Source organism: Physeter macrocephalus, chromosome 14 (genome assembly GCF_002837175.3).
Source record: "Physeter macrocephalus isolate SW-GA chromosome 14, ASM283717v5, whole genome shotgun sequence".
Taxonomy (NCBI): Eukaryota; Metazoa; Chordata; class Mammalia; order Artiodactyla; family Physeteridae; genus Physeter; species Physeter macrocephalus.
In genome coordinates, this window is record NC_041227.1 from 20288203 (window position 1) to 20304590 (window position 16388).

At 38.9% G+C, this 16388-nt stretch overlaps 1 protein-coding gene across 5 annotated transcripts in view; it reads right to left on the minus strand.

The window, feature by feature from the left end:
* The window catches only part of RPRD1B (regulation of nuclear pre-mRNA domain containing 1B), a 77329-nt gene that overhangs the window by 58711 nt on the left and 2230 nt on the right, over positions 1-16388 (minus strand). For all 5 annotated transcript variants that reach the window (XR_008619141.1, XR_008619142.1, XM_024128354.3 and 2 more), the window contains exons 2-3: positions 11955-12084; positions 4401-4534 (exon numbers count right to left, since the gene is read on the minus strand). Coding sequence is in view for 3 of the 5 variants with exons in the window: in XM_024128354.3 (XP_023984122.1) it covers positions 4401-4534; positions 11955-12084 (264 nt within the window). In the remaining 2 variants the exon portion in view is untranslated. The remainder of the gene's footprint in view (positions 1-4400; positions 4535-11954; positions 12085-16388) is intronic.

A 16388-nucleotide genomic window follows, 5' to 3' on the forward strand; every position in this document is an offset into this window, starting at 1 on the left:
TTTTTTTTTTTTTTAAGATTCCATATATATGTGTTAGCATACGGTATTTGTTTTACTCCTTCTGACTTATTTCACTCTGTATAACAGTCGCTAGGTCCACCTCACTACAAATAACTCAATTTCGGGCTTTCCTGGTGGCGCAGTGGTTGAAAGTCTGCTTGCCAATGCAGGGGACACGGGTTCGAGCCCTGGTCTGGGAAGATCACACATGCCCCGGAGCAACTAGGCTCGTGAGCCACAATCACAGAGCCTGCGCGTCTGGAGCCTGTGCTCCGCAACAAGAGAGGCCGCGACAGAGAGAGGCCCGCGCACCGTGATGAAGAGTTGCCCCCGCCTGCCGCAACTAGACAAAGCCTTCGCACAGAAACGAAGACCCAACACAGTCAAAAATAAATAAATAAATTTTTTAAAAAAGAGAGAATCTTTAAAAAAAGAACACAAAAACTCAGTTTCGTTTCTTTTTATGGCTGAGTAATATTCCATTGTATATATGTTCCACATCTTCTTTATCCATTCATCTGTCAATGGACACTTAGGTGCTTCCATGTCCTGGCTATTGTCAACAGAGCTGCAAGGAACATTGTGGTACATGACTCTTTGGAACCTCCATACTGTTCTCCATAGTGGCTGTATCAATTTACATTCCCACCAACAGTGCAAGAGGGTTCCCTTTTCTCCACACCCTCTCCAGCATTTATTGTTTGTAGATTTTTTGATGATGGCCATTCTGACCGGTGTGAGGTGATACCTCATTGTAGTTTTGATCTGCATTTCTCTAATGATTAGTGACGTTGAGCATCTTTTCATGTGTTTGTCGTCAATCTGTATATCTTCTTTGGAGAAATGTCTGTTTAGGTCTTCAGCCCATTTTTGGATTGGGTTGTTTGTTTTTTTGATATTGAGCTGCACGAGCTGCTTGTAAATTTTGGAGGTTAATCCTTTATCAGTTGCTTCATTTGCAAATATTTTCTCCCATTCTGAGGGTTGTCTTTTCGTCTTGTTTATGTTTTCCCTTGCTGTGCAAAAGCTTTTAAGTTTCATTAGGTCCCATTTGTTTACTTTTGTTTTTATTTCCATTTCTATATTACTTTTATAATGAAAAAAGAATCAGGAAATACTGTTTCCAACAGCTCACTCATTCTTTGTCCCCTCCCTGCAAAATAAGGGAGTTTTTTAAATTTTCTTTTTCTTTTTAGGGAGTTTTTTTAAAAAAGCACGTTTACCTTTACTTGTAGAGAGAAAAAGATGTGCAACAAAGGGCTGACACTTGAGGCACAGTTCTGAAAGCACTCTATCCATATCACCTCACTGAACTGAATGGCCAGGTCCAGACCTGAACCTGGGAAGCTGGGCCTAGAGCTTGTGCTCTTAACCACCATGCTCTCCAGCCTTGCACAAAATCTGGGGGACTGAACATACTAACATGACTCCTCCTACTTTTGCTATTGGTTTGTATTTAGAAACTCAGAATATTAGATATTAGAACTGGGAGGGGGTACCAAATAGAAGTCATATGATCACATTAATAACATCTTACCTTCATTATCTCAAGTAATCCTCACACAACCCTATGAGGTATTATTGCAAGTCATAATAATAGCCATACTGTACAGTGAGAACCTGAGGCTCAGAGAGGTCAAATGCCATGCCCAAGGACACACAGCTTGGAAGTGACAGAGCTTGGATTCATACTCTGCAAGTCTGATTTCAAACCCTTGCTCTGAATAGCTAAACTAACTATACTAAGGTCCAGGAAAGTTGTGTGACCTACTCATGAATTCATACCCTCATTCAAGTCTACTGAATCCATGTGCTTTCAAGGAAAAATTATGGTGTGAAGAACATAGGCTTTTAAGGTATATAGACCTGGATTTGAATTCTCTACTTATCAATTATATCTACCTGGACAAAATTACTGTACCCTTGCGAGTCTTAATATCTTCATCTGAAATATGAAAATAATACCTAGTATATAGAGCAGTTGTAAGGATCTAAAATAAATTAACATGAAAAGCAGCCAGCAGAGGGGCTGGTACTGAATAGGTGCTCAATAAATGCTATTTCCTTTGTATCTACCTTTCCTTTCTAAAGCCTACAACTATAGGATACCGAAAAGCAGCCAGCAGAGGGGCTGGTACTGAATAGGTGCTCAATAAATGCTATTTCCTTTGTATCTACCTTTCCTTTCTAAAGCCTACTATAGGATACCGTGTGATTTACATGGGACTGAAGTAAATAATGAAGTTCCACTCAGTCAAGCAACAGCATGAGTATTCCCAAGAATACAGAGACAACTTTAGAATCACTGGGTCTTATACCTGAGATTGAAAAAAGAAAGAAAAAAACCCCACAGATTTTAAATTACAGGTACACAAACTCAAGAAAACTCCAGTTCTAAAACAAAATTCCTAAGCTCACACATTCTCCAACATTAGAAATGTCAGCTCCACAGGAAAATTTTTATTCTAAAAGTAAACTCTGTAAAGTTGTCTGAAGACAAAGAATTAGCCTTGAATTAAGGCTGAAATATAAAAGGACTATTTAAATTTGGAAATAAGCTTCCGGAAAACTCATCAATATTTTGAAAGGATTGTGTAAAATATTCTGATAACTCAGGTCCAAAGAAGACAGTGAGAAGACAGAATGAGTTAGCTGAGACAAACACATTGGAACCTTTTGATATGTGTTTTCATCTTTACAAACTAGAGAAAGAGAAATTATCTTTAGATCAGCATTATCCTCTACATTAGAGGAATACTGCCTCTCTTGCTGTTAATGTCTAGACACTCAAAAAAAAAAAAATCAGAAACCCAATGGAGCTATTTTCAAATCTAGCACTGCCACAAATTCCCCAATTTGTCTGACTGCTCCCTGAGTGCAAAACAATTTCTCACTCCTCTCTTGCTCTTTCCTATACTGTCTAGCATAGCTATTTACTCAAAGCATATGTCTGGCAAATGCTTGTTTAATTGAAATGCAACACTTAGCTTCAAACATCATCTTTCAGAGCTCTCCTACTTGCCCAAAGGTGTTTTGAAAAAATCAGCACTGTTTACCAATGGACTTCAAGTCAGAGGAGAGAAAAGAATGCTGGATAATTCCCCAACACTGTGTAGAATACTTCCAAAGGACACAACACAAACACTGCCAGAATCCAATCCAATCCCAAAATTGTTTTCTATCAATTCCAAGTAAAACAACAATGACCTGCAGACTAAAAGCACTTAAGTCATTCTTAGAAAGCCTCTAACCTCTAGTTTCACAGGAAAGTTACTCCACCTTAAAACGCATATAAACTCAGACCTGGAAGAGATCGTGAAAGGTATACAATAAAAAGAGTTGCTGAATGAATGATATTATCACATATGCTAATTGTGGTTAAGTTCTATTGCAGAGGCATGTACAAAGTCCCAGAGGAAGATGGAGGGAATTGGTTACACGTGCCCAGACAAGCTAGCAAAGATGTCAGAATGTGAGTAGCATTCTTAAAGAATAAGTTCACCACACAAAAGGGGCAGAAGGACATTTTAGGTAGAGGTAACAGCAGATGCAAAGGAAGGGGTACCAACAGAACATCCAAAGGGGAAATTGCTAGGTATGGCCAAAGAATATGGTATATGCGAGAAAATTGGAGAAGAATCTGGAAAAGTAGAGTAGTTCACATTATAAAGGGTCCTAAATACTATGTTAGTATTTGGACTTGATCCTCCAGGCAATGAGCATGTGTACAGTCAGATCAGATCTGTAGCTTAGAAACACGTCATGCCAGCTAGAATTAAGTCACAACTAACTGGAAGCCAAAGAACCAAATAACGTTTGATCTTACTCCTCTTTAAAAGAAAAAATAACATAGCTTTTAAGAAGGACTTGGTAAAATTCACACACATACATGAACACACTACCTCAGAATATTCAGGGTTCAATAAGGACCAAAACAAATTTTAGACAGCAGCTGACAACCATCAAAAGTATGTCCCCAAACCACATCAATATTTAATGAAACCAAGTTCCAAAAGGGCTGAAGGACTTATCCAAGATCCTATAATAGTTAGCGGCAAGGCTCGGACAAAATCTTAGCCCAGGGTACTTCTTAGTTCACCATAACTCTGAACAATTTTGTTGTTCCTTTCCCTTGTGCAAGCAAAGTCTCTGAAAGGCATAAGCGTGCCAAGGAGAATACAGATCAAAAGGTAGGATATGAGATGATGAATAGCATGAATACTAGAACCAGGCTTACACACTGCAAGCACTACATAAATTCTCACCATCGTTTATGATCATCTCTCTCTGAAGAATCATATAATCGCTGGTGGTTCACAGCAACCCCCACTGCAGCTTTTCATATGTGATTCGAAAGTAGGCAAAGACCAAGAGCTGTAAACATGTGGTGATGTTTCTACCTTTGGGGGGAGGGCTCTTGGAGTCCTCCATAGACAGCTTCAGCTGCTGTATGAACTCGCCGCCATACACACTTCTTTCTTGCCAGATGTTCAGCAATCTTTCTAAAGGTTTTTTACAGCCTTCATCTGCCTCTCTGCCCAGAAAAGATGAAAAGATATATATAAGCTTAAGATTTTTTGCTTTTAATTAGGACAGATTTACTTTAAAAAAAAAGGAACAAAAACCAGCAACTGACTAAATGATTTACATATTTAAAAACAGAAGGAAGAGTAAGGTACATACTGTACTTAATGGATATTCAAAACTTGACCAGAAACTACATTCTTCCTGTGGTGTGTAGGGAAGAGAGAGGGATTATGTTACAGAATTAATCTGTGTCTTTTATCCTCTTTGAAAGATGGGGCAAATAGGGCAAAAAGCCAAAGGCTGATTTTTACTGACAGAGAATTATCAAAAATCAATCATATCAATTGTGACAGCTTGCTTTTTACAAGGCATTAACTGAAATCTAGTGCCAGATATACTGCTGGAAATTAAAGCAGGCCAAAATTTTTAAGGACAGGAAAAAAATGATTAAAACCAAATGTTTAAAGTGGGGAAGAAATTCGTAATAACTCATCAATGCTAACACACCAACACCTTTAAATATGTATAAATACAATCGTACACACATATATGTCAAGACTGATCTCAACTTTAAACTCACTACTTCATAATTATTTTAATTCCAGGCTAGGTCTGTATTCCAGATTCACACAAAGGTGTCTAGCAGATAATCTTAGAACACACCGAGCATAATACACTCCTTTGTAATTTATATCTCAATGAAAGAAGCTAGTTTTTTTCCTGACATATTACTCTCTTAAAACATATCACTCTCTTATTTTTCAGTGAGATAACCATAACTCGCACTCAGGGTGAAACAGTTGTTTACCATAAAGTGTCAGATGGCCAGAGGAAGCATGGGGGAAGACTTTCCGAAAGGAAAACAAATTCCCTCACCATGTACTGTGTTACTATGAACTGTTCTGTTCTGTGAGGCTGTCTAGATGTCAATGACCTTACACTGAGGAACTATAAACAAGAAGGGTTACCCTGACATCTTAGTATCTAAGTCAGTATCTTTAGTAGGAACCTCAAGAAGAAACCATATAAAATTCAACTCAGATGGGAATTTCACCCACCCCCAGCCCTAACAGCACTTTTCTAAAACTTAGATTAACACTCAAGATGAGCTGAGTTTTCGGCCTAATCTGGTCAGATTGTATTACTTATGAATTATTAGCGGCAAATTTAACTAAATTGGGGGCTAAAGTACTAACTAAATCAGGATATATACAAATTAATTATTCTATTGGTAAAGCTTTTTTTTTTAAGTCAGAGGTCAGGGTGAGGGGGGAAAAGGGGGAAAAAAATTTCCACTGATATTTATAAAACTTAAAGATATGACCTTGATATTTATAATAAAAACATCTCTACTCCATCTTCAAAATACATCTAGAAACAAATTACTTCTCACCTCTTTCTCTGCTCTCAGCCTGATCCAAGCCACTATCATCTCTTGTCTGATTACTGCAACAGCCTCATTATTAGTCTCCCTGCTTCCACCCTGTCCTCCAACCATCTATTCTCAAGTTTTAAAAAATCCAATCCTAACTGTTGTGTTAAGGTAGATCATGTTGCTCCTTTGCTCAAAACTTCCAATGGTTCTTCCTGGTCTCCCTCAGAATAAAAGTGAAAGTCCTAATGAAGCCTACAAAGCCCTTCTCAGCCCAGCCCATTATTTCTCCGACCTCACCTATCCTCACTCTCCCCTCCCTCCTCAACAGCTCCCTGGCCCTCATACCATAAAGTGTAGGACCTTTGCACTTAGCTTGGAACCAAGGCTCAGGTCAGGTAAGGCTCCTTTGCTCTCCTCCTTCAGGTGTGTATATTCACACAGCACCTTTTCAGTGAATCCTTTCCTAATCTCCCTACTTAAAATTACACTCCCTACTCCTACTTAATTTTCCTCCAAACAATTTATCTTCTGATGTGCTATATATACAGTTTCCCTGTTGTTTATACTCTCTTTCCATTTGAATGTGATTTCCACAAGGGCAGGGATTTGTCTTTTTCCCCCACTGCTATATGCCCTAGAACAAGCACAATAAATATTTAATTGCAATGTTTTTTTTTGAAAAATGTTAGAAAGGTTTCAGTGGGCCATACAATTAGTTAACTTTCAACGACCATTTTACCACATCAAGGTCATTCATGTCAGACATCAATTAAGCATTCATCTGCGCATTAAGGTTTCTGAAATACTGTGCCTGGAATACAAAGAACAAGGCCTAGGTCCTGACCTCTAGGTTCTTGACCCAGCAGCCCCTCACCTCTTCACACCCTACCTGAGGCTTCATGTTCTAGCAACACTCAACGGTAAGTATTTTCTACTCAGCACTTGCTGCCACTGGTACATGTGCCTATGCTCACGCTTTCTCCTCTCGCTTGAATGGAATCCCCAAAACAGAACAAGGTGAAGAGCAAAAGGTTCTGAGTAATTCGGGGGGGGCGGGGGGGAGTGTGTGGAAACAGCAGAAGAATCTGGAGGGATACAGTGGTATAGAGGACCCTAAATGCCATACTAAACATGTGGCCTTTATCCTGAAGGCAATGGGAAGTCCCTAATGTGATCAAATGCAGGCTTTAGAAAAATAAAGTCATTATAACTACTCTAACAAAATCACAACTAATCAGAACTTAACTGGTTGGTACTTTTAACATAAAATCCGTTCTCTGCAAATTCTCTTAAAAGAGGAACCAATCATGAAAACAAATTCTTATCAAGGATTTAGTTAAAAGGGTTGGGAGGGGCACAACACCCATCCAACCACCATCCACCATTCCTGGGGCTATTTGGGGCTTGATTAAGACTGATAGTGAGTACAGCTACAGTCACACTACTGTATAGTGGATACTGATGCTCAAACCTATTGTAACCAAAAGATTTTCAAAAGGCTTTCAACACTAAAGGCTACAGCCAAAGGGTGCTCTACTTTAATGAGTGAACATAATTAACCATGATAGCTTAATTATTTGAGCACTACAGTAAATCAAAGTTTTCCCAGCTAAGGTCTAAAGATATAGACACAACAGTCAAGAAATCTTTTTACTGATGAGGTTTTGCCCTAAGTAGCTCCAATGAAGTGGAAGTCACTTTAGCACCTGAAATTGGATACAACCAAAGCAAAAAAGTCATTTTATGACACAAGGAGCTATCTTTTCAAGTTGTACTAACTCCATTCTAACTTGAGAAATCTTTAAGTGAAAAAACACAAAAAAATCTTTGCCACTTATCAATGAATAAACTGAAAGATGATAAATAAGTACATATGTAACTTATTTTGCAGAACACAACTTAGTATCTTAATTCTAAATATTTATAAATTCAACCACTGAAATTTGATCTAAAAAGTGAACAGTATGTGTTAAACACACGTAGGACTACTGCTTGAAGTGTCAGCTGGATACCAGAGGGCCTGCCAAGCCAGCGTGGGGGCCTTTTCTTCCTCTGCAGCTCTAATGGCACTGCCTTGGTATACCATTTGTGTACTTCTCTCTTATCCCATGCACAGTAGGCCTATGGCAGGCCTACTCAGGGCATAAATTCTTTCTAAGTATCCTCAGCACTTCCAACAGCACCTCATGTAAAGGTAGAGCAGAAACAGTCCTTTGCAATTGTATAGAAAAGAGTTAACATCGCAGGCCTGAGACTGCTGCCCTTAGCAGGCCTGCTCACGAGGTTGGCCCTTGACTGGCATCTCAGAACCTGGATTTCAGAAGTGTTCCCATCATTTCCTAACTGATAAGCGTGGTTTACTGTGCTTAAACTGTTTATACAAACAGTATGGTTTATGCTGAACACTTGCTTTCCTTCTGGGAGCCTAGAATTTTGGCAGAGTGCCTGTGACCAACCCTAACAAAATCCCTAGGTACTACATCTCCAATGGGCTTCTCAGGTAGAAAACACTTCACATGTGTTGCCACAGTTCAAAGGGGGAGGAATTAAGTATGTCTTGTGTGACTCCACTATGAAAGGACTCTTGGAAGCTTATGCCTCATCTCCTCCGGACTTCATCCCTTGCACCTTTTCCCTTTGCTAATTTTGCTTTATATCCTTTCACTGTAATAAATCATAGCCAGGAACACAACTATACAGAAGTCCTGTGAGTCCTCCTAGCAAGTCACCAAACCTGGAAGTGGTCTTGGGCACCCATGACTGTTATAACAGGAAATAAATATGTATATGGTGATAATTCCAAATTTATGTCTCCAGAAATCAATTTCCTACTGAGCTTCAAGACTGTTTCATCCATCCGCCTATATGGCATCACCCTTTGGAATATCTATTAGCCATCTCAAACTTAACATGGCCAAAACAAAACTCCTGATTTCCTCTACCATATCTTTACCTCAATCTCCACCTTGGTAAACAGAACCATCAGCCATCCACATACTCATGTCAAAAACCTAGAAATAACCTTTGATTTCTCTTTTCCCTCACTACCAAGCTCCCACTAATCCTATCAGTTTTACATGGGGGGGGGCACAAATCTACCCATGAAGTAAACAAAGTAAACATTCAACAAGTGGAAGCTATTATCTCCTCAATGCTCCTGAGTCCTAGCCAATGTCATCTCTAGCCTACACTAGAGCAACACCCTCGACTTCATATCCCCGCCTCTCCCTTGGCCTTTATAATCCATTCTCCACCCCAAGCTGGAGGGCTCTTTGAAAAAGGCATTTGGAATATATCATTTCCCTGCTTAAAACTCCTCACTGACATCCCATTGGAACAAAATCCTAACTCTCTCCCAAGGCTTACAAGGCATATGTGACTGTCACCTGCCTGCCTCTCTGATCTCACCTGGATGTGACTTTCCCTCTGTTCCTTGTGTTCTAACCACAATGGCCTTCATTCTGATCCTCTTAACATGCCAAGATTATTTGTACCTTAGGTTCTTTTTAATAGCTGTTCCTATTTCGCATGATTACCTCAAATGTCCCTTCCTTAGAGAGGCGTTCCTTCACCACACTAGAGAAGATCCCACTCAAGAACGTCATTCTATTTTATTATGTCCATATTATCACTCTCTGAAAGTATCTTATTCATTTTGTCCTTGCTTGCCTTGTTCACTGCTTGCCCCCCTAGTGTCTGGATCAGTACTTTGCACAAAGAAGGCACTTAAATACATCTTGAAGGAAAGATTAAGTGCACAACTATCTCCAAACTGAGAAGAAAACAAGAAGGCATTTGTGTGGAAAATAAGTTTAAAGTCTGGTTACTTAAACTGCTATTCAAATTAAATCTACCCTATGAGCTTGGCAGCTTTCTCTGACTTGAGAGGTTTGTTGTTTCTTTCCTAGGGGGTAGGGGGTTTGAGGGAGGAGGTAGGAAATTATCATAAAGAGATTCCTAATCAATTTTAGTCAATATTAACAGGTCCACTATCTTTGTTCATCAATTGGCCACAGAAAAACTGTACAGACAGCACTTCTTACTGTTGATAAGGTGCATCAGGACTGAAGTGGTATGGCTGGACTTTCTATTCTAATAATGGGGGTGGGGGTGGGGGTGGGGGTGGGGGTGGGGAGCTTAGAGACATGGGGATCTTGAATATAATACCTGAACGGGACCTTAAAAGAACTAGAAGAATGCAAAAAAGAAAGGTAATAGAGCTATCTTTTTTTATTTAAAAGGACCAGGTCTATTTTCCCCATAATGCCACAGAATTTGCCAAGACATTTTTACAGTGCCTCCTAGATAGGTTTGAAGATGACACCAGGTAGAAAAATTTTTAATCCTGGTATTGCTCATCCCCCCTCTCCCACCCACTTTTCTACTTACACTTTTCTGATTTGGGAGCAGCTTATGATTACTGTTCAATTTTTAAGGAAAAATGTTATGTTTACTATCCCTATAGGGAATTACTTTAGTCAATTTCTTATACCCTAAATTTATTAACTTATTCAACAACTACTTACTGAATCCCTACTCTGTGCCAGGGCAGACCACAATGTTGCGCAGCTCCTGGGACACCATTCACATCAAGACTATCTAAATGGTGTTCCCGAAGGTACAAAACCCAGTAGCTCTGTGCCAGATACTCTATTAGGTGTCTGGAATACAGGAAAGAACAAAAAAGAAACAGTCTTTCTCTTCACATAGTTTATAATATAGTATATTCCCATGAACGGGCAAAGACTGTGGATTGAGCATTGTTGTTTTACTTTAGCCTCAAAACTCTATTGAGACAGGTGGTGACATTCCCTTTTAACTAACCTGGAAATGTGGGCTCAAAAAGCTACATAACACATCCAAGGCCACTCTGTTGGAGGCAGAGCTACAGGCAACGTCTCGGAAACTGAATTCAATCTCCTCAAAACAGGAAAATGCCTGTCTCCAATTTCAGAGGGCTACTCTAGTAGTCTGTTCTAAGCTTATTCTCTGTTATGACGACTCAATATTTTTTCAAGTTCCCAAACATTCTGCTTCTTCAGTATCCATGTTCAAAAAAAAAAAAAAAACAGCCAGCTGACTAACAAAAATCTTTTATCCATTTCTACAAAGCTAGATGTCATTTCTTAAAAATCTTTTGGAGTTCTCATTTCACTCCTTCAAACTTTCCAAATCTTTCACGGAATGCCAGACTTACTTTCACACTTAAGATCTTTCACTTACACTCTAGACCTTAGAACAATTTTCGTTTAACCCACCAGTCTCCTTCTCACCCTTCCCAGTTTCCTTTGGCAAAGATGTTTTGTTTGATTTGCTTACTTATTAATATTCTAGTGAAAAATAGTTTTTCTTTGCTCCTCCTAGGCAACTAACTTATCTACAAAAAAGTTTGTTTTTAAATAAATAAAAGTGATTTGTAAAACTTTTAATTAAATGTACAGTTTCCGTGATATCAGCTATAAGTATGCTCTACCCACCTCCGTCCTCTGTCACAAAACACAATAGTGGCACACACTTAATATGACAGAGCCAGAGCAAATATCTACTTTCCACACTAATAATTACTATCTTTGCAGGTATAGTAATGAGTACTATTTTTAGTAAGTTAGACATGTAGACATCTAGAAGTAAGTAAAAACAAAGGCACAGCAACTAATTTCTTGCTATTAAGGTTTTGTTACTGGAAAGTTCCCTTGTACTATTTAGCTTTGTTTTTTGACCATAAGCTAATGAGACAACTCAGCCAAACCAAGGAAAGTACCATATTCAAGAAGTGAATTCAATAGTGAATACATCTAGGAGAAAAGATGTGCTTCAAGTGCCAGACTGAGTCCCTTCAATGCATCAAAATATTTACTTGTCTGAGATAGTTCTCAAGGGTTCAGGCAAAATATAAAACCACAATTTGGCCTCTGCAACTCTCTATAAAGTACCTCTCTTTAAAGTATGAAGTTGTCAAGTTACAAAGGCTATCACACACAAAAAAGAAAGAACAACAAGGAAAAGGTAATGCATTCAAAAACAAAACAGAACAAAAAACCAGAAAACATACCTGGCAACGTGAGAAAAAGCATCCACAAGGACAGATTCAAATTCTCTAGTGAATTCAGGTCCTTTCCTTTTACTGTTTTGAATGACATCATTGGCTAAGTACAGAAAAGTAAGCTTTCTATTTGATTTGGCTGGAAAAAAAGAAAAGAAGACAATTTAGCTTACACCAAGGAAATTCTCAATCCACAATTCTTTTGCCCTAAGCTACTCCTAAAGAACACTAAGACAAGCATTATCTACTTAAGGTCAAGACTGCTATGTTTGAAAAAACAATTTAAGGGACTCCTGGAGGTATCTAGTAAAACAGGATTGAGAATACAATTTTGAAAAAAATAAAAAACAAGAATACGCCATCTTAATTGATTGTGGTGATAGTTGCATAACTGCGAACATACTAAAAACCATTGAATTGTATATTCTAAAAGAGTGACTTGTGTGGAATGTGAATTATAGTTCAATAAAATTGTTTTTCAAAAAAAAAGGAATACACCATCTTAATTTCTGTGTTATTTTAGTCAGGGTAATTAATTGGCAGTAAAAATTAAGATAATCCAAAGAAAATTCCTAAAGGATAAGCAGTCAATATTCTCCAGTCAATTCCTAAAGGATAAGCTGTCAATACATCTCCAAAAGACATGTTAAAAAACCAAGGTTTTCATTTATTAAATTGCAAAGATGAGCATTTCTTACTCACTGTTAATTATCAAATACCACAGAATGAAAGACTGAGTTAAGTTTCAATTTTAAAAGATACTTGTAATTTATGCTCCTAGGCCAAGAATTTCTCTTGAAACATTCCAATAACCATAATCAGTCAATGATATCAACTCTACAATCCAGAGGAATCTCTAGATGCACCAATGGATATTTATCTCAAAATAATATACATTAATGCTACATGATCACTGAAAATTTACACACCTCTGAAATCTGGATATGCAAAATTATGACTCCCACAAAAAATATAATTCTTCTCTCTTATACCTACTAAATGTAGTATTTCCTATTACTCTATATGGTAGCATGCATTAAACCATAAAAACCTCAAGCAATATGTCTGAGTTACAGTTGCTTGGGGGAACATTACTGAATTTCCTGGCTTCTATGCACATAACTTTTCAACCGTAAAGTTATATCACTACCATTTTTGGTCCCAGTTTTCTTTTAAAAGAAATAAATAATAACACAATCAGATAGTTCAAAACACTAAGTTTTCTCCAATGCCAAAGTGCCCAAAAGACTCAAGCAAGCCCTATGTCAACCTTTACACCTGAATTACTAGTCCTTACTCCACTGCTCTCAGAAACCATTTGTTTCTTTTGAAATGCACACAGCATGTATAAATTCTGACATAGCAGGCTCAAGATCTGCATTTTAAAATGTAGCTACAGGAGAATAACTCAAGTTAAAAACAAGACTTTTAAAGCACGTTATAGTTGAAACTGATGACTTAAAGTGCTCATAAAATTAAATATGGATATCCTGAAATGTACTAACCTTCTGATAATAACCTAGTTTAGATGGTCAACTGATGAAAATATTGAAAACCTGGAGCTATCTTTAACTGTTCTAACTATTATTCAAAAACAGAACAAAAAGTGTCAATAGTTTCAATATCCCACTGTTGCTACAAAGGTATGATTACGGCAAAAAGCTTTTTTTTTTTTTTTTTTTTTTTAAAGCAAACCTTGTTCTAGGATGTTGCAGCAAGTTAAACTACCAAGTTTATAACGCCATGAAAGTTAGATTTAAAAGTAAAAGAGGGCTTCCCTGGTGGTGCAGTGGTTGAGAGTCCGCCTGCCGATGCAGGGGACACGGGTTCGTGCCGCGGAGCGGCTAGGCCCGTGAGCCATGGCCGCTGAGCCTGCGCGTCTGGAGCCTGTGCTCCGCAACGGGAGAGGCCACAACAGTGAGAGGCCCGCATACCACAAAAAAAAAAAAAAAAAAAAAAAAAGGTAAAAGAGGGCTTCCCTGGTGAGGCAATGGTTAAGAATCCGCCTACCAATGCAGGGGACACAGGTTGGAAGCTTGGTCCAGGAAGATCCCACATGCCGCGGAGCAACTAAGCCCGTGCACCATGACTACTGAGGATGCGAGCCACAACTACTGAAGCCCACGCACCTAGAGCCTGTGCTCCGCAACAAGGAAAGCCACCACAGTAAGAAGAAGCACGCGCACCGCAACGAAGAGTAGTCCCTGCTCACCACAACTAGAGAAAAGCCCGCACGCAGCAACAAAGACCCAACGCAGCCAAAGATAAATAAATAAATATTTTTTTAAAAAAAACGTAAAACAGAACTTCCACAAAGCAAATCAGACTAATATACTTTATGTTAAAAAACCCAGAATCCATATTGTAAAATGTCAATTTGGCCATTCAAGACCTGATACATTTTGCAGTATTACAAATATGATAGCTAAGATAGCCAAGGTTTTCACTATCTACAATGCCAATTAATTCTCATCACCCTCAAACTTACCAATGGGAATTTAGGAGAAAACTTTATCCCTCCACATCCAGCATCCTGAATAATCAACATGAGCACCATGTGTGTAAAGGTAATATAACAAAGCCCTAGAGGGAATTCCCTGAAGGTCCAGTGGTTAGGACTCCTCGCTCTCACTTCTGAGGGGCCGGGGTTCGATCCCTAGTCAGGGAACTAAGATCCCACAAGCCGCGCAGTGAGGCCAAAACAAACAAACAACAACAAAAACCCACAAAGCCCTAGAGCACTTGAACACACATGGTCATAATACACACAACACACACACCCTCTACTCCAGCCCTGGGTGGTAACTAACTCACTTGTCCAGATGTCTTTCCAATATGTCAGTATGGATTCTTTCCAAATTGGTTGAAATAGTTATTGAGCAAAGTTTAAATAACTGGCTGACCAAAATTTTTCACTTGTTTGGCTGGTTTTAACATCTAGAGAAAGTAATTTTTTTTTAAAAAAAGGCCTATTTACCTGCACTACTAAAGTAGTAGTAGTACAAACGTAAGGTACAAAAGCATTACTAAAAAATGTTCATCTTAGGGTATTTTACACCAAACTGCTCCAAAAAGAAAGGGAGAAGTTCTACCTAGAACTGAGCCCAAAGGGATAAATTAAGAATTATTCCTAGAGAATGGAAAGAAAATAACACATCATGAATAGAAGTAGTACTTAAGCAGGAAAAAGAAATCTTTTAAAGTCTCATAAATATTTGGAGGCAAAACAGAGATGGTTTGTGAATGTCTTAAGGAAATGACTTGACTATAGATAGAAACGTCCATTTTTAAAGATTCAGGGTGGGCTAGAACCTAAAGGGCTAGTCAATTCTAACATTAGGGCACAAAATGTTTTTCCACTTTAGTGCGGGGGCATTTTCAATTCATGAAGGAAGGCTGGGTATTAGGAAACTGTACACTGATGCTTGGAAGAGCATCCTCTATTTCTGCACTGTCCAGTATGATAGCCACTTAGCCACATGTGCCTACTGAACACTTGATTTGTAGCTAACAAAACTCAGGAACTGAATTTTCAATTGTATTTATTTGAAAGTTTACTTCCTTAGTCGCACATTTCAAGTACTCATGGCAAGAGGCTACCTTGTCGCACAGCACAGATATAAAACATTTCTCTCATCACAGAAACCTCTATTAGACAGTACCGCTTGGATCCTTTACTCAGCCATGAAAATGACGTCAAGAGACCACAATTTAACTCCTAAACTTTTTTTTTTTTTTTTTTTTTTTGCGGTACGCGGGCCTCTCACTGCTGTGGCCTCTCCCGCCGCAGAGCACAGGCTCTGGACGCGCGGCCTCTCCCGCCGCAGAGCACAGGCTCTGGACGCGCAGGCCCAGCGGCCATGGCCCACGGGCCCAGCCGCTCCGCGGCATGTGGGATCCTCCCGGACCGGGGCACGAACCCATGTCCCCTGCATCGGCAGGCGGGCTCTCAACCACTGCGCCACCAGGGAAGCCCTAAACTATTTTTTAAATGTGTTAACAGGCACGATGCTAAATGGTGTGTACATTACGGACAACTAGAAGATCTAGTTTCTCCCTCAAAACATAATCCACTGAAAGAGACATAACTAGTAAGAATGAAATAAATGCAGATTAATTCTAATAAATAAAAGCACTACGGCTTTGGTTGGAGTAAGATGATCACCTTCCCTTATTAAGTGCACTGATGCACCGGGTACCTGAAAACAAGTTTCGGCGTCTCGGAGCTCTGGGCTAATGTCCCAGCTGTACACTCATTAACAAAGCACTTCATCTCTTCATATCTTTATCTTCTCATCTATAAAATGGGGATAATAATGCTGATCTACTTACAACTTAAGGTTTCATCATATGAGATTAGGGTTAAAGGAGCTTCATAAATGAAAAGTACTCTTTATTTTTTGTATCTCAAATAGGGTGAGGTAGGGAATCAAGATGGCTTCA